The sequence below is a fragment of the Carcharodon carcharias genome, chromosome 7 (genome assembly GCF_017639515.1).
Source record: "Carcharodon carcharias isolate sCarCar2 chromosome 7, sCarCar2.pri, whole genome shotgun sequence".
In the NCBI taxonomy this organism is placed as follows: domain Eukaryota; kingdom Metazoa; phylum Chordata; class Chondrichthyes; order Lamniformes; family Lamnidae; genus Carcharodon; species Carcharodon carcharias.
Genome location: NC_054473.1, coordinates 26288496 through 26307502, shown reverse-complemented (window position 1 = coordinate 26307502; position 19007 = coordinate 26288496). Strand labels below are relative to the sequence as shown.

The window sequence follows — 19007 nt, the reverse complement described above, 5'->3', positions numbered from 1 at the left end:
GTTATATGTGGAAGTATTCTTCTGCCCTCCAGATCCCACCCTTTTTAAGGCTTATTACAAATGCAGAAGCACGACAAAACTCTGCTGTGGCTCAAAACAAGACGACATCCCATCTCTAAAGTCAAACTTTTCCAGCACCCATTGATGTTGGTATTAAATTTCACTGAACACCAACATCATTCATCTCAAGAACACAAAAGGATGCACAATTTACAATGGCAAAAGTAAACACAGATCAACATCGACCTTAAAAATCAAGCAGGACTTAAGTCATTTAAGCAGAATAAAAAACAAAGTGGATATTTTAAAAATCTAAGGCATGACAGTTCATACAAAATAAACAAAAAGTCTGGTACTGATGCAGTTAGGAGCAATTGCTAAAAAAAAAACATACCTCAGAGGAGATTTTATTTTAATCGTCAATGACTTTATCTCCCCAGAAATCCATAATTTCAGGATTCCATAGGCTAGTGAAGTTACCCTTATATCAGACCAGGATTCATCAAGTAAATACATTGAAAATCCCACAAAATGGAAGCTGGACTGATTAGCATGCTAACTGGAAAACACAAGTGCACAAAACCCCACATATGCCACATTGGTCGCAACTGTTACATTTATATTTTAATGCCAATACTGTATTGTAGATGGAATTGGAAAGTGCATCAGTAGATCTGCTCTATCTGGGAAAAGCAATATGGGTGTCTTCACCTCACCCCAGCCCAGCCAAAGAAAAATATATCACGTGGGTTATTCTGATCCACAGAATAAAATAAGACACAGATTAAATTAAAACGAACGAAACACAAAAGATATATCGCCATGGATATCTTAGTGTAGTATGTTTTGATGTAATTGGTGAGGAAGAACAAGGACAGTACCATACATCATCCCCACTTGCTAATTTAAATACATTATCTCATTTTAACTAGGAAAATTGTACTTACTGCACCGAAGTATGGGGCCTGATGTACAACACCAGTACCCTCTTCCTCTTTAACATAGTTGTCCACAAGCACAGTGAAGGCTCCAGTTTCTTTGCACTGCAAGACAGAATTACCTAATGATGTATTATTTTAACCAGTTCTATGTACAATAGGCTTATGATTAAGGAAAATTAAGACAGTTTACAGTCATTAAAGTTCTGCAAGATATACAAAAGCAACATTAAAATAATTGATCATAATTAATTACCATTTGATATTTTGTTTGTAATAGCCAGAACTACCATTCAGCATGAGTTTAGCATTTATTGACTGCCGATACTTCATTCAATACTAAGCTTGGGCCTCAAAAACGAATTCACTATAAATAAATCCACTGAACTAATACAGTCACATCATATTGGTGGTGAAATGTGAATGATAGTACCCCTAATTATTACAGCTAGTTCCAATGCCTTGTCCATTTTAATGGAATTATAAAGCTACATATTATATCTTGGAATGAGATCAAAATCTGTCAAATGGCAACAGTACCATTGCAATTATTTTGGCATCTTATAGTTAAACCATTTTCTTCAACTTGGGTTATTTACCATAATTAGTTAAGATTTTCATGCCCTTAATTTGTATATAAACCTCCACTAGAAAAATTATTTCATAAACACACCGTACAAATCCAGTTGCTTCCTCGACCTGTGGAAAGTTTGAGGTTTAAAGCAATCGAAAAATTTGATTTAACATTTTTGCGATAATTTTGCAATACATATAAATAAATATCATTCTCAAAAATGTAATCCAAACTGTATAAAATTTAGTAAACACAGTTAAAATATCAAAGATGCATTTACAGATTTAGATATTTATCCTGAGTTTTTCGCCTAAAGCCACACTGGACAAAAACTATATGTAAGCGTGAGAACCCCATAAATCTATGCACAATTTGGTTAAAGAAGGATAGCATGACATATCAACAGTCTGACACCACACAATGTTGATAGTACCATTCTAATTTGTCAGTGGTCATTTTGCATCTTTATCAACTGCTGTGAGGGTGGTTCCAAAATTCTTTATTAATGAAACCATTCAGTGACTCTCTCACTCAAAAAAGACGTCAGTGGTATCTCGCAAAATTCTTATGATTAATATCTGTAAATCAGCAGTTACTCTTCCCATCTTACAGCACATGTTATTGCACTGAAATTATGGTATGTTTGGCTAAAATTCACAGCAAGGCAAGTGTGACATTCTTCTTTTGCAAACATACCATTAATGATGTTGAGTTAGCAGTCTATAATCTTACTAATAAGGTGGTGCAACATGCTGTGTGCAGCTCAATACTCAGCAGGGACAGAAAGTGCAGTTGGAAGTACTATCTATCTTACCTTTAAGAAATAATCAAACAACGGTCTGTACTTCTTGCCTTTGAGAGCAGCGCCTTGGAATCTTCATACAAAAAAACACAATTAATTTGACTTAATTTAAGTGAAATCCGAAGAATGTTGCAAGCATGAATGTAACAGGAGTTTGAGATCATACAAAAAAATGAATCATAATTATCACTTCTAGATGGATCATGGGACACGAAAGCATGAATCAATTGTCCATTCATTCTTATCAGCAAAGATACTTCGACCAGATAAAGAAACACAAAAACAAAAGAAAATGCAATATAAAGAGACAGAGGCTATACAGAATGCAGGAATAAGCTATTTTATTGTTTATTCATTCACAACATGCTTGCAAGGCTAACATTTATTGCCCATCCCAAATTGCTGAGAAGGTGGTGATAAGCCATCTTCTTTAACTGCTGAAGTCTGGTGTAGTAGTTCTGATACAACGGAGTGGCTTGCTAAGCCATTTTACGGGGCAGTTTAGAATCAACGACACATAGATTAGACCAGCTAAGAAGAGCAGATTTCCTATATTTTTATTATTTTGTGGGATGTGGGTGTGTTAAGAGTCAACCACATTGCTGTGGGTCTGGAGTCACATATAGGCTAGACCAGGTAAGGACAGATTTCCTTTTCTAAAGAGCATTACAACAATCGACAATGGCTTCATTATCAGACTTTTAATTCAATGTGTTTATCTTCCACCATCTGCCATGTCCCCAGAGCATTACCCTGGGTCTTTGGATTACTAATCCAGAGACAATACCACTACGCCATAGCCTCACCTCCTCTAAAAGACATTAGTGAATCAGTTGGGATTTTACAATAATCTGCTCGCTTCATGGTCACCATTACTTTTTGACTTCAGTTTTATTTAATTAACTTTTAAAATCCCCAGCTGCCATTGTGGAGACCAGGGCTCCGATTATTATTCCAAACTTCTGGATTACTAGTCAAGAAATATAACCACTTTGCCACCATACTGTACAAACAGTAATGAGATAAATAACCAGTTAACGCAATGTTTCTCCCTTAGCAGTGTTGGTTGAGAGAGTAATGATGGCTAGATCACCAAAAGAACTCCCTGATCTTCTTTAATGGTGTCACAAAATCTTTGACATCATCTGAATAACCAGAATAGGCAGAATGAGCTTGTCTCAAACGCATCCAAAGGGCAAAACCAGCAAAATTACATTTTGTTTCATTTAGTTTCATATCAACTGGTCATGAAATACTATGGCCCATAATTTCCGAGCTCCCCAGTGTCGGATTTGGGGGCACCCCAAAGACGCAGGGGGAATCCCTCTGGAAGTTCCCAGGTAAGGGTTTGCAAGGCAATTGCCCAGAAGTGAAAACTTCCTCTGAATAGTTGTGCTGCACTGGGAACCATCCAAAGGTGCAGTTTAAATCGCAAACTTCAGATGGTTCCACCAGGGTATACCAATAGTTACTCAGAAAAAGTTAGAAGAATTAAAACCTTTTCTAACTTCTGAGTAACTATTGTAAAGACCCAGACTCACCCCATGGGACACCCCCCTCCCCAACCCAGCTCCAAACAATGACAGCCCCCACCCCCTCCGACCTCAGACGCCCCTCACCCCCGACATCGCAGATCCCCCTACCCTTGACCTCCAGCCCCCGCTCCACCGGCGCACCCCCTCCCATGGACTTCCAACCTCCTGCTATCCCCCCTCCTGACCTCAGACCCCACCCCTCGCCCCAAAAGAACATTTAAAAATCCTACAATTTTTAAGTTAAACTTAAAACATAAACATAATTTTATGATATTTCAGCTTCTACCATAAATCTACATGAATGTCCTAATCTTTACTTCATTTTCTGTACAATGTCCTTAAGGGCAATTTATAACCCCTGTTCTTTACTTCCTGCTTTGCTGACTGTGAGAATTTCTCAATTTGACCGGTGGATCAGCTTGCCTGCATCCTGGACTGTTGATAGACTTTGCAGATGGTGCCAGTTTCAAAGTCGCATTGCAATGGAGGAAACTGAAGCTCTAGAACCCACTAAATTTATATGGATAGTTTTTCTTAAGGTAATCAGTGAGTGCAGTCCTTTCGCCACTGACTGCAAAATGCAGGCCATAAGCTTAATTAATTTTTCAAAAAGCTTAAAAAGAGTTAAATACAAGATGCTTTTTATGAGGCAATTCAAAAGTAACACTATTCCTATTTTATGATACCTCTTTCCTTTATTATCCATTTTTAAGCAACATTTTAAATATAGAATATATATATTTAAATATACTTGTAAAGAATAAGATTTCCGCCAATCCTTCTCCAATCATGTAGCATTATAAATGCAGAATGCTATCCACAGTCTACTTTACTGGGACAGAACTCCAGGTTATCATGAAGGTGATTTCAGCAATAAAGGAAAATATGGTTGCATACCATCAAACCCCACAGCATTCTCTCTACATTCTTCAAATCAGTAAAACAGATAGAATCTCAAAATGTTCTCCTGAAATTGATGCCAGCTGGCCCCAAATGTTGCACAAAATCAGGCCAGAGCAAAAAGCAATGGGAGAGGAAGTTCATATATCAACAAGACAGAGAGACTTCACATTGGGGATGAAAAGTTTTGGGAATGCTACAGAGAAGTCAGAAACGAACAGGTAGTGATGCGACTCACTTGACAGAGCTGGAGCTTAAACAAAACCTAAAGCTGTGTTTGCTCATCAGCCCTCTGGATGCAACTACTGTATTTTTTTAAAAAATCTTTGAAGAAAACACCATAAACCCAACTAGTCTGGATCATATTTGTCCCATGGACAGCCTGGAGAGAATTATGGTGGTAGCATTCAGTGCAATCTCCAGATCTAAAATTTGTTAGGGTTTCTGTGATGGCTGGACATTTCAGGAATACACTCCATTCATATGCATGAGACCAGCTGAAACTCCTTACTCAGGGAGGCATAAAATAGCCTAACAACCTCACAAAGTCTACCACTTTGAGTCTACCTTTGATGTTATGTATGTCTAAAGAAGGGATTCAGTGCAAGAGTGACAGTGCATGCGAGATAAAGAAAACATGAGGTTTAAAAATGATAGCATGAATAAGAAAATTCAACTGCACAGAAACGTACTTTTAAAACAAGAGCTAAAAGAGAAAACGTGATGAGAAAAAACAATGAGAAAAAGAACAAAATTGGAGAGAAAAAGAGGATGACTGACAGAAAGAGAGATTCATAACACAGAAGAAAGAAAGAAGAAACATACGCAAGTGTGCAAAGAGCAAGTGAACATGTCAGAAAGAGAACAATCAGATAAGGAAGGAAGTGTGAGAGAAGGAAAGTGCAAGATACATAAGAGGATGACAGAAGTAAATCATAGAATCATTTAAAATTACAGCACAGAAGGAAGCCACATCAAGCCTATGCTGGCTCTTGCAACAGTCATACTGCGACCCACATTCCTGCTTTCTGTTCTAATCCTCAAGTACCTGTCTATCTTCCTTTTAAAATTATTTATGAAAATCAGCTTCTAACACCTTTTTCAGCAGAGCATTCCTGATCCCAACAACTAATTGAAAAAAAATTCTCCCATCACCCCTCTCAATCTTTTGCCAATTATTTTAAATCTATGACCTCTGGTTATTGACTCACTTACCAAAGGACATTTTTTTTCCATCCACTTTATCAAAACTTCTATTATCTCATCTCTGAAGCTTTCCTGTTCCAAGGGGAACAGTCTTAACTTTTCCAACCTCTCTTTATAGCTAAAGTAATTAAGTCCTGGTAAACCTCCGCTATACTGTTTCTAAGGTCTTTACATCGGAACAGGAGCAGACCATTTAGCCCCTCGAGCTGCTCCGCCATTCAGTGAACTCACTCTTTCTGAGTATTTTTCATAAATGTATCAGAGCCAGAAACAAAATAAAATTCACAGTGAAAAGGAGACAAAGACAATAGGATGAGAGTGGGAGAAAGTTTTTCTACATTCGCATTGTTGTGCGCAATTGATTGGTAAATAGCTGTTTCACAATGGATTACAGTTTTCTGTTTTACAATAAAATACAGTATTAAACCACAGTCAAATCCACAGATGATAACTATGTCACCATGCACTAACCTATCCAGAACAGCGTATTCACTTTCAGATTTAAATAGTGCTACCAGCCGGGCTTCCATCATTATATAGATGTTTCCTGTAGAGTTGTCTGCAAAGACATAAAAAATGGAATCAGTGTGGAGTTTAAATCAGCCATCAGCAATTGGACATAAGTTAAGAATCAGAACTATGATCAGAATACAGAATATATATTAACAATTTATGTTTTACAAAATCTGTCAAAATACTAATCTCACACGGACGGATGCTATCTTTTGCAAGCATCGCAAATCTAAGAGGCTGCAGATGCATCAAGAACATAATGTACTCTATGCCCAACTTGCTTCCAATTCATAGAGGGCTGTATCATGACATAAATTACTACAGATTTGGGTTGTTTTAAGGATATTTCATTAATAGCAAATCATGAAGTGTTCCAATTACAACTTTTTTGCAAATACTTTCTCTGTTGCTTTACTGCTGCTAAACCTAGATGGAAAAAGCAGCAATAAGTAAACCATTATAGCACAACACGAACAGAACATAAATTGATTTTAAATGACCAGAAGCTGTGCTGTTTTATGTCAACAGGTAGGACAACATTCCAGTGGAAATCTATAATCTGCAGGTGCTATCGGGGCCAATAACAGAAATCCTGATAAGAATGAGAGAGGGCTTGCATTTCAAACTGCCTCTGATTGCAGCTCTCGGGGGTCATAAGGTTCAGATTCTACAGTCACGTAGCACACCTCTTTTAGATTGTCAGGTGCTATCGACAGCAAGATTACCAAAAATTACCAAGGTTAAAAACCATGGAATATCTTTGTTTTAAAAACTATTAGGCCATTTAGATGTCCCAGTTATCAGTAAAAATAGTGATGGTATAAACTAACTAATGTAAAAAATTTTTGAATTTTGGGATAGAGATCCCTCTATTCCACTTAGCGGCACCCTAATTATTTCAGGAATCATCATAGGAGGAACCATGGCTGTTAGCCAATATCTCTTGCAAATTACCCAATTTGTATCACCTCTTCTCGTATTCTGTAAAATGTAACTCTTTTGCTGACATGAAATTCCAGAGCACTGGCAGAACTTAGTACTTTTCCCAAATGGCCATTATCCACATACAACCCTCATTAGCTATTCACAGGCTATCGACGGAGGACTTCACATCCGAGGACAGAATCAATACAGGGGTATCCCCATTTTCCAGTAGAAATCAACAACATCAACTTGCAATGATATAATAATGTTAAAGGAGAAACGTGTTCCAAGGTGTTTCACACAGGTAAAATTAGATAAAAATGAACGATAAGCCAAAGAAGCAGTTTTTACAAGGGGTGACTAAATGTTTGGTCAAAGATGGAGATAGCTCAAGGAGGAGGAGGAGTTTAGGGAGCTAATTCCAGTGCTTCTGCTGAGGCAGTTGAAAGCATGGATGCAAAGAGGAGGTTAAGGGGAGGAATGATGCACGAGAGGTCAGAATCAGAAAAAGGAGGTTGGAAGGTTGTTTTTATGACTAGAAGTGGTTAGAGAATTAGGAAGGAGCAAGACCACCAAGGATTTTTTTTAAATGGATGAGAATTTTAAATTGGAGGTGTTTAGCAGAGGTTGGTGGGGAAATGACAGCCAACTGGGTAGGTTAGAAGAACAGGAGTGAAGGGTCAGTGGGACTTGGTGCAGGAGAGGATAGGATCAGTTAACTTTTAGATGTGCTGAAGTTTGTAGATGATGGAAGATAGAAGGCCACTCTGGAAAGCATTAGGATGTTCCTTAGGAATAAAGACATTGGTGAATATTTCCAGCAGCAGATGAGCTGAGTCAGGGACGGGGAAGGGCAATGTTACAGAACGGGAAGCTGCCTTTGTGATGGAGGTGGAGGTGATAACATTGTGACAGGAAAGCAAGTTGCAGGCAAGCTGTAGTTTGCTAAAATACAGGAAGGCAAGGGTGAGTTTTTTTTAAAAAGGTGGGCTATAATGGCCGAGGTTTTGGGAGGGGAGGGAAATATTTAAACTACCATCTGGCATAGAAAGGAAGTTGGGTGGTCTGCACTTTAGTGGATTGGGGTCAATGGAGCAGAAAGTGAATCTTCATCAACAAGAGCTCAAAATAGGCATGAAAAGTCCGAGAAAGATGTGGCATCAGGGAAAGGAAACATGGAAGTAGATCTGGCTTGGTTGTCAAGGGGAATGGAAACAGCAGAGGCAGCTGAATGGCTGGACCCAATTTTGGTGACAAAGATGTCCATGAGTTCCTGGTACATCAGGGTGAGGCGTTGGAGCAGGTGAAAATGGTTTAACGAGAAGGACAGTAGGAGAGAAGTCTGTACCCCTTGAATGACAGGGATTCAAGATGTGGCTATACCAGGAGGAATATCCTATCACCAAGATCTATTACCATTTCATCATCTCCATAACATTGTTTCACCCCTACCATGGTTTATCTGCTGTGGAAACCCTCATCCTCACTTTTGTTACCTTTGATTCAACTATTCTAATGGTTTCCTGGCCAGAATCCTACCTTGCCTTCTCTGTTAACTTGAGCTCATCCCAAATTCTGCTGCCCAAATCCTAATTCACACCAAATCCCATTCATCCATCAGCCCTCTGCTGACTGACCTATGATGGCTCACTGTCCACCAATAACTCATTTTAAAAATAAAATTCCTCCATGGCCTCACCTCTCCCAATCTCTGTAATCTTGTTCAGCTTTATAATCCTCAAAGATCTCTGCACCCTTCCAATTCAAGCATCCCTCATTTTCATCACTCCAACACTGATGGCCGTAACTTTGGCTGCCTAGACTCTAACCTCTGGAGTTCTCTACCAAAACCCCTCTGCCTCTCTCTTTTCCTTCAAGGTGTTCCATATAAACTACTTCTTTGACCAACCACCTATCCTCATGTGGCTCAGTGTCAAAATTTGTTTGATATTGCCCATGTGAAGCACCAAGGGTTGTTTAACTACCTTAAAGGAGCTATATAAATACAACAGGTCTGGCAGCATCGGCAGAGAAGAAAAGAGTTGATGTTTCGCGTCCTCATGACCCTTCAACAGAACTCAGTTCTGTTGAAGGGTCATGAGGACTCGAAACGACAACTCTTTTCTTCTCCGCCGATGCTGCCAGACCTGCTGAGTTTTTCCAGGTAATTCTGTTTTTGTTTTGGATTTCCAGCATCCGCAGTTTTTTGTTTTTATATAAATACAAGTTGTTTGTGTTGAATGACCAGGATGAGCAACAGTACTGATTTTACAGGGAACAAGAGCAAAGGCAGAGGTAACCAAGTGGCTGAGCAGATCAACAGAAGCAGTACTACAATGAAATATAGGTATGACTGAGTGAAAAAATACAATACTTCTGCATAATAAAGTGTTCATTCTCTGATAAGGACTAAATGTAGGACATTGTTGTCATGGCAATGCAGGTGTTGAAGGACCCTGAAAGACAAAATCAGTATGGGCTGATCTCAGACTCTCAGAAGAATGAAGCTACACAAAGCACTTCAGCTTTCTTTTCTATTTCATCAATTTAATTTATTTCTTCCCCCTCAAGGCATCAAATCCTTGCTCAAGTGGCCATTATTCATGTATGGCTCTTATCAGGAAGTATTGGGAGGCTATTCAGTTACCCAATCCCAATCACGTACACACAGAAGTCCAGCAGGATAATTCTGTCAAATTCCATCTTCCCAAATGCAACTAACTGCAAATGCAGAGATTTTAACTTGAGTCTTCCCTGGTCCGCATTCAGCAGCTAAGGCATCAGCAAAGCCTATGTGGAAATTTGTGGAAACACCTGAAACATCAACATATGACACAGAGTTATGGGATAGGAATTCAATTCACCCCCGCCAAATTACCAAACTCAAATCACTTCACTGTAAGGAGCCACCAAAAATCAGGACAAAAGGAAATACTAAGCCTGGGTCAGGCTTATTTACCCACGATTGCTTATATTTAAAGAGTTTCAACTGAGCTCTGAGAACAAATTTGATTGTTTGAACAATGTGGCTCCCTGCGCTTTTCCCTGCCTGTGGCCCTGCTAGAAAAGGCATGTTTGAACATTGGGCAAGCCACCATGAAATATCATTGCAACAAACCCACACAACAGTACCATATGGGAGCATCATTGCAGTATTACTTTTTCTAATTTAGGAAAACACTGACCATGAAAATCTTCTTTAATACAAAAATCTATGGGTTGCCAGAGCCATCAGTCTCAGCTAAAAAGATTCAACAAAGTATAAAAGGTACAGGTACCTTCATGCAATTGTGCTTACAACCGGCCTACTACTGGCTGGACTCATACCTATCACAAAGGAAGATCGTTGCAAGCCAAATATAGCCCCAGGACATTGCTACAGGACAGTGTCCTAGCCCCAACCATCTTCAGTTGCTTTATTAATGACTGACATTCGTTCATGATTGCAGAGTTCAGTTCCATTCGCAACTCTTCAGGTAATGATGCAGTCTGTGTGCAGTTGCAGCAAGACCTGGACAGGCTTGGGCTGATAAAACTAAGTAACGTTCATGCCACACAAGTACCAGGCAATGACCATCTCCAACAAAACGAATCTAACCACCTCCCCTTGACATTCAATGACATTACCATTGCTGAATTCCAACCCCCACCCCATCAACATCCTGGGGGTCGCCATTGACCAGAAACTTAACTGGACCAGCCATATAAATACTGTGGACACAAGAGCAGGTCTAAGGCTGGGAATTCTGCAGAGAGTAACTCACCTTCCAAATCCCAAGCCTATATACCACCTACAAGGCACACATCAGGCGTATGATGGAATACTCTCAATTTGCCTGGGTGAGTTCAGCTCCAACAACATTAAAGAAACTCCAGGACAAACCAGCCCACTTCACTGGCATTCCATCCATGACCATAAACATTCACACCTTCCACCCTCAGTGCACAGTGGCAGCAGTGTGCATCATCTACAAGACGGGCTGCAGCAACTTGCCAAATGTCCTTCAACAGCATCTTCCAAACCTGCAATCTCCATCACCTAGAAAATCAAGAGCAGCAGGCACATGGGAACACCATCACCCGCAAATTCACCTCCAAAGAAACACCACCTTGACTTGGAAATATATTGTAATTTCTTCACTGTTGCCTGGTCAAAATCCGGAAGACTCTCTCGAACAGCAACATGGGCATGCCTACAACACACAGTTGAAGAAGGTGGCTCACCACCATCTTCTCAAGGGCAATTAGGAATGGGCAATAAATGGCACCCTTATCAGTGATGCCCACATCCCATGAGTGAATAAAGAGACTCAACAATCAAGATCAATAGCAAGACTGATGTGTTATGCTGGGCTTGTTTTTATGCCTTAGCCCTCTTGCAATCTGAAAAATTACTGCACAGCCATTTCCAGAAAGTGATTGGAATATCCTTTTCTGTGTCATTGTGTAAACATCAAAAACAAGGTAAACCATGGACAATAATATTTCCTGAGGCGCCTTTGAACATAACACAATGAATATTTTCTAACAGCTGATCTCCTGCAACTACATTTTTCAAGTACATTAAGACAAAGCATCACATGTACGCAGGAGAAAACCAACAAGTGGAAAAGAGCTCAAGTAGAGACATCTCAGAATGGGTCCTTTATATTTTGTAACATTCTAAACTGTCACGCTAGCTACCTTTCTTTTCATTTAAGAACAACCAAGAAACAAAATATTTATCTGTAACAATCATTCTGGAAAGATTCCAAATTTAAGGATGCAGTAACACTCTGGATAAACTGGAATCTGAACATGCTTATTCAAAACACAAAATTGTTGAATTTTCTCTAAAATGTTAAATATTTCTTTTCCAAAGTATGTAACATGGTAGAATGGTTCTTTACCTTTACAGTTTAGGATGTGGAATTTTACAGTGAATCAATCAAAATCAGTGTATACAAAAAATAAAGACCAAGGACCATGTTCAATTAAACAGGCATAAAGAAAGAGGAAGAGGGGCACAAGACAGTGCAGTTCAGTGGACTGCATCTCTGTCTGAGAAATCTTCTCAGCATCAAAGAAAAGGTGAATTGCAAAATCTAGACAGCAGGGTGGGGTGAGGACAGGACAATTCAGTTAGCTGGGCAGCTGCATGTTGTAGCAATGGAATCTAGTCACTAAGGCAGAAATTGGGGAGTGGTGGGGGGGGGAATGCTACAGAGGCAAAAGTTAAGGTTGAAGAAGGTAGAGGCTGCTCACAGCATGAAAGTCCAGCCAATAAGGCAGAGGAGCACTGAGAAACAGCTATTAAAATTCAACTGGGGCGGACAGTGAAATATGGAAATAAAAGCAAAATATTGCTGATACTGGAAATCTAAAATAAAAACAGAAAATGATGGAAACATTCAGCAGATCTGGCAGCATCTGTGGAGAGAGAAACAGAGTAAACCTTTCAAATCCATCTGACTTCTACAGAGCTAAAGAGAAGTAGAAGTAGAAAGTCCATCACATTTCTCCTCCTCTTTAGCTCTGAAGAAAAGTCATACGGGCTTGAAACCTGAACTCCATTTCTCTCTCTGCAGATGCTACCAGATCTGCTGAGTTTTTCCAATATTTACTGTTTTTATTATATAAGCAAAACATGGGGTACAGGAAATGAGAACTAGTAAAGGGCACCAATCACAATGAGTGGCATACAACTGAAAGAAAGGAGGTTGAAGGTGCAGAGAGCTAGTCAGTTTCAGAAGGGACCTGTGACCAAAAAAACACGCAGTGACCAAGTTTCCAAGCAGTGCACACCAAGACTAATCTCAGCCTCTCAATTTGTGGGAGACATACAAGTTGCAGTTATCAGTGTCAGGAATCCCATTAACTCCTCTTCTAGGCAGTTTTGTTATTGAATCACCATCCGGATGATGCAAAGAAAAAAAACAGCAACCTGTCTAATGGGACATATAAAGTTGCTGATTTAAATGGTATAACAAGGGGATTTGCTGAATAACACCACATCCCACTCCTAACTTCTACCAGCTTAAAATGGGGTCAGAACAAACAAACTGTCTAAGTCAGGCAATATGTGATGGAGCTCAGAACTCAGGGAAGAAACCATGAAATAAAATGTAAAATGAAAAACTGGGAATATATTATAAGTTTCAGAAACTTCAAACCTCCTGAAATTCAGTTTGGAACAAGTTTTACCTTTGACTTTTACATATTGATATTCTGGGCTGACGCAAACAGCAAGGTTGCTAGGCAAGGTCCACGGTGTTGTTGTCCAAGCAACCAAAGAAACGCTTTCATCCTCCTCCAGTGGAAAAGTTACAATAACAGAAGGATCTTGAACATCCTACAAGCAATAAGACAAGGCATAAAGCATAATCTTCTCAAAAAAATACACTTAGACATTCATGTTCAACTATTTCTTGCACATATAATTGGATACAGTTATTGGGAAAGTTCAACTCTGAATTTCTAATTTAAAATGTTGTTTAAAATTGCCCTAGGATTAATAAAGGAAATATGATTACTTGTTCCAACTGGTTAATGATATTCAAGTTGTTTCTGACTAAAATGTTAAAGAAAAATGTCAAAAGATTAAATTAGTCATTTCATCTGATATTTGACTTAAGCACAAGTTAAACCAGATCACACAGTTGAGAGGTGAAATCCATAAAATATATCTAATTATACTGCAAATGTAGCTCCAGGGCCCACTGAACAGGAAAAGAAAATCAGAACAATTATTACAGTTCCATGACTGCAAAGAAAAACTTGTACTTTGCAACCACTCAACCCAACTGAATAGTTCAAAATATACATCACTCTGAAATATTAACTCACTGAAAAATATTTTTTTTTTCATTTCTCAATCACAAGCTAATTTATTGACACATAACACCTAGACCTGGTACATATAACTGTACTTCCTCTGGTGTGGCAGTGGTTTAACCTCAAGAATCCTGTGCACTTGGTCAGCTTCTGGTCAGTGCATATTTATTTATAGAATTGTATCATGGTAACAGCATAGGAGGCCATTTTGCCCTTTGTGACTATGCTGGCTCTCTGCAAGAGCAAAACAGCTAGTCCCACTCCCCTGCCCCTTCCCCAGAGCCCTGAATTTTTTTTCTCCATTTGTGTCCTCTGATCTTGAGTCTTCTGTCCAAGGAAAGATTCTCTTTATCTACTCTGACTATATCCCTCATGATTTTGAACATCTCTATCAAATCTCCTCTCAATTTTCCCCTCTCTAAGGTGAACCACCCCAACTTCTCCAATCTATCCAAGTAATTAAAGCTCGTCATCCCTGGAATCATTTTCTTAAATCTTTTCTGCACCAAAGCCTTCATATCTTTCCTGAAGTGCTGAGCCCAAAAATTGACACAATACTCCTGTCAAGGTTGAAACAGTGCTTTATTAAGGTATATCATAATCTCAGTGCTTTTGTACTCCATATTTCTATTTATAAAGAATAGCATCCTGTATGCCCCATTAACCACTTTTTTAACCTGCCCTGCCACTGTCAACAATTTCTGTACATATACCCCACAAGCCTCTGTTCCTGCACTTCCTTTAGAATTGCAGCCTTTATTTCACATTGTCTCCTCTCATTCTTCCAAACAAAAAATATCATTTCACACTTCTCTGCCCACTTCACCACTTTTCATTTTGAAGGGTTTATTACAAGTTTCAACGAATCGGGAAAATCTAGTCCAACATTCCTTCGCAGGTAAACATGACCAAAATAAGTTTGCAACCACAAGTCCAAACATTATGGTGAAGCCAACTATCTTCCAAATGAAGAACTTCTCCAAGGAATAATAAGAACATTTCAATCAATGGAATTTTGTCTCAACAGGAAAGGGGAGGGGGGAAAATGGATAATTATCTTCAAAAATTCTTTCCCCTGACTCTGATGGATAAATTTATGCAAGGTGGGCATTCACCCAGTGCCAAGTATGTAAACTTCAAAAGGTTTCATTAATATGTAAATTTATCCTGCGTCTATTTCCCTTTAGCAATTTATAGAGAGCTTTAGGTGATTTTCATTGCATCAGTTTCACTATCAGGACAGCACTCGTCTGTGGTGAGGAGTTGAAGCAATTAGGGTATCATCGCCACAGGCTCTAATGCTCTATCATGTCTGAATAGATATATTAACCAACAAAATAGCTTTTACTTAGAAAAATTCATCTGCAGCAATTGAGTTTTATTATTTGGATTTACTATTCAGTCAAAGAGGATTCCAATGGATCCCTCTTCTTGTAGAGCAGAAATAAATTACTTACAGAGATTGAGGATTACTTTTAAATCATCAAATTTTTTTACCAATTTGAAAAGTTGCCCTAAGAGCAATTTCCTATTGGATTTACACTTCCTGCTAGAAAGGTAGTGAATGACGGTCCCAAAGCATCCACTGTTATTGTGCAAAATTCAAAGGAGCTTCTCAAGCCCACAGTACAGTGGTGGCACTGCTGTACTAATGCTAAGCATTTTGAAAAGCAATTAGGAAATTAAGTGTTACCTTATAATTTTGATGTGATTCAAAATTAGAGAGAGGAGTGTTGCATGCAGTAGAAAATGGCATAACTTTCACTCCTCTGTAGACCAGTCCCTTGTCATATAGCTGTTTAAACACCCACCTAAAAAGAAAAGAGATTTCAAGAAACACAGAAGAACTACATTTTCATGAGTAATTTCATTAACATTTTAGTATCCATTAAGATACTTACTACACGTTTTGGGAATAAATTCTGAAGTTCATCATTCTCTCAATAATGGAGCGAAAGGGGAATATACTGCCTCATTTTTCTTTCCTTGTCTCATTTCTGCTCAGCAATTGTCCTTGGATGTCAGTGTCTTTCCAAAGATCAGAACCTTCATATGTAGGACATTACAAATGTCTGCTATTCCATTTCATGATTCAGAATATGAACCCACTCTCTACTGGACTACTGCTGTAGTACATAAAAACGTAGTGCCCTTTTTCACATTTCTATATTATTTTCCCCCGAGATATAGCAGAAAATTCTTCATTTAAAATTAATAATCACACAGCAAATCAGTGAATAATGCATAGGCTAGTTTCTTACAGTACTGTGCAGTTCATTCAAGGAGTAAGGCAATGCAAGACTAGTAAAGTGAATCTAAATAAGTGACCCATGGACTGATTTCGCTTCAAAAACTGTAAATTTTTAAAATGATAAACATTTTTATGCATAGCTTGAGGCCCAAACTGAAAAATTTTTGTCAAAAGCAAACAGCTACCTTTGTACTGCCTGTTTAATAGTTCATTTGTATTGTGTTGCTTTTTTTCAAAAAAGCCCCTATTCTGCTGCCTTTTAAAAAGTAATCCCAGATGTGCTGTCTTCACTTTGGCCTTTATATTCTTAATAGTTCCATTTTGTGTGTTTGTTAAATGCCTTTATGCAAACTGTGTTATCTGTTGCCCTTTTCCTTATCTAACGAAATGCTCAAATGCTCATTTTGTCTTTCTTTCCTGAAATTGTTGAAGGCCTGTTCTTTAAGGTCTTTTTTAAAAAAGGTCAGCTTATTGCTGTTTATGTGGGCAGCGGCGGGGGGGGGGGGGGTGGTGGACTTCTGTTCCCCCTCAAATACTTTCTCCACTCATCAATTTCAAATCCAAGTATTATTCATTGCACACCCCAACCACCCACTCCACCCCACCCATATCATTACTTGATCATTTTCCCTCCCCCACTCAATTACTCACAACCCTTCATTTCCCCTTCAATACTACACCCAATTGCCAACTGGGGGTTACAACTCTTGATTCAAAGCTAATTCAAATTAATGAATTTTTCAATTTAATTAGTACAAGTGACTGGACTAAATCAGGAGTGAATTGTATCCCTTAAAATGCCTAATACTTGGCCACAATGTGTGTCAGCCATGGCTCAGTTGGTCACACTTTCACATCTGAGGCACAACATTCACTTTGCTAGTCTTGCGCTGCCTTACTCTTTGAACGAGCTGTACATTACTGCAAGAAGCTATTACCCTATGCATTATTCAAAGGTTTTCTGTGTAATTATTAATTATATCTCATGGGGGAATAATATAGATATGTGGAAAAAAGACTTAAGTTTTTATGTTGTGCAGCAGTAGTTCAGCCACTCCAGGGCTTGAACACAAAAATCAGGGATGACAGTGCTGCACTGCACTGTTGGAAGTGCTGTCCTTCAGGTAAGACGTTAAACCGAGACCCCATTTGCTTGCTCCGTTGTAAAAGATCCCATGGCATTATTTCAAAGAGCAGGGGAGTTATCCCAGGTATCCTAGCCAATATTTATCCCTCAATCAACATCACAAAAAAACAATTGGATCGCTATTACTTTGGAATTTGCTTTGTGCATACTGACTGCCTTATTTTCTTCATTAAAACAGTGACGACACTTGAAAAGGTGGTTCGTTGGCTGTAACATGCTTTTAGGTGTCTTGTGGTTGTGAAAGGTGCTATACAAATGCATGTTTTTTTTCTTTTATCAACTCCTATCAAAACTGTATTTTGTTTTATTTGATGCATAGCTCCATCTTCTGGAAATTTTGCAAAAACACACCTCCATGAGATAATCTTAGAGAACTGCCAAATTGCCTTGCATATTATACACTCACTTTAAACCTAATGAGCCATTTGATTTATACAGGACTAATCAACTTTTAGAGGCCTTTCAAAGTAAGTACCAAGACTATTCTGAGTGTTAGGATCAAGCTGAAAATATATGGGTTATTTATTAAACCATTTTTTCCCCTTTCATCAGCCACACCTCAAAAGATCAACTCCTGGTTCAACCTACAATTGGGACCCACAATTCCCAGATGCCCAATGATGCCTCCTCCAATTAGAAATTCTTCACACAATAGCAAGAACATGAGTGTCGGCTAGCAATTTGACTATATGAAGCATCACAACTGAGCATTATCCTGTCTTCACTAAATATCCATGTAAGTTCTATAAAAATGCAATCCAAAACAGGATACAGGGATAGTTTTCCATTAACTAACCACAAATGCTAACTACAACATACCAACTGACCGAGAACAACTGATCACACCTGGAGTGAACATCAAACCCAGAGGACCTTCCTGGTGTGCTTGACTCACACGCTCATTGACTTAACTCTGAGAAAGAAGAACTCAAGACTTTGAGATGAGATCAATGATGTTTAAGATTATGAAGAAACAAACTAAATCAATCTAGGTAAGTTAGTGATATGCCCAAAGGGGTCAAAAACAGGAAATGCATTTAAAAGAATAGCAGTTTTCCAGTAAAATGAAGAGTCACATCCACCATTTTCTCTCAGTAAGTTACCAGAGGGAGAAAAAAATCACTGAAGGAGGTAGTGTAAATAGGCTTAAAAGACAATGACAGGCACTTCCAGAGAAAAAGGTGATTAAGTTGTTAATTGTGGCTGATTCCTTGAAAAGGAGCAAGCTTGCATGGACTTATGTCCTTTGCCTGCTCCAATAAGTTGTGTGTCCTTTTGTGACATTTTGATAAATTGGTTTTTTAACTGAAGGTCATCACAAACATGGAATGCACTGAAAACTGCCATTGGCCCAACCACTGCAGGCACAGCCACACAAAACTGAAGGTGAAAACAAATTCTTGT

The 19007-nt window shown here is 38.7% G+C and overlaps 1 protein-coding gene across 6 annotated transcripts in view; it reads right to left on the bottom strand.

The window, feature by feature from the left end:
- Positions 1-19007, bottom strand: part of iars1 (isoleucyl-tRNA synthetase 1) — a 188795-nt gene that overhangs the window by 144444 nt on the left and 25344 nt on the right. For all 6 annotated transcript variants that reach the window (XM_041191113.1, XM_041191110.1, XM_041191109.1 and 3 more), the window contains 5 exons: positions 15899-16016; positions 13576-13723; positions 6427-6514; positions 2327-2387; positions 948-1043 (listed from right to left, as the gene is read on the bottom strand). In XM_041191113.1, the coding sequence (XP_041047047.1) occupies positions 948-1043; positions 2327-2387; positions 6427-6514; positions 13576-13723; positions 15899-16016 (511 nt within the window). The remainder of the gene's footprint in view (positions 1-947; positions 1044-2326; positions 2388-6426; positions 6515-13575; positions 13724-15898; positions 16017-19007) is intronic.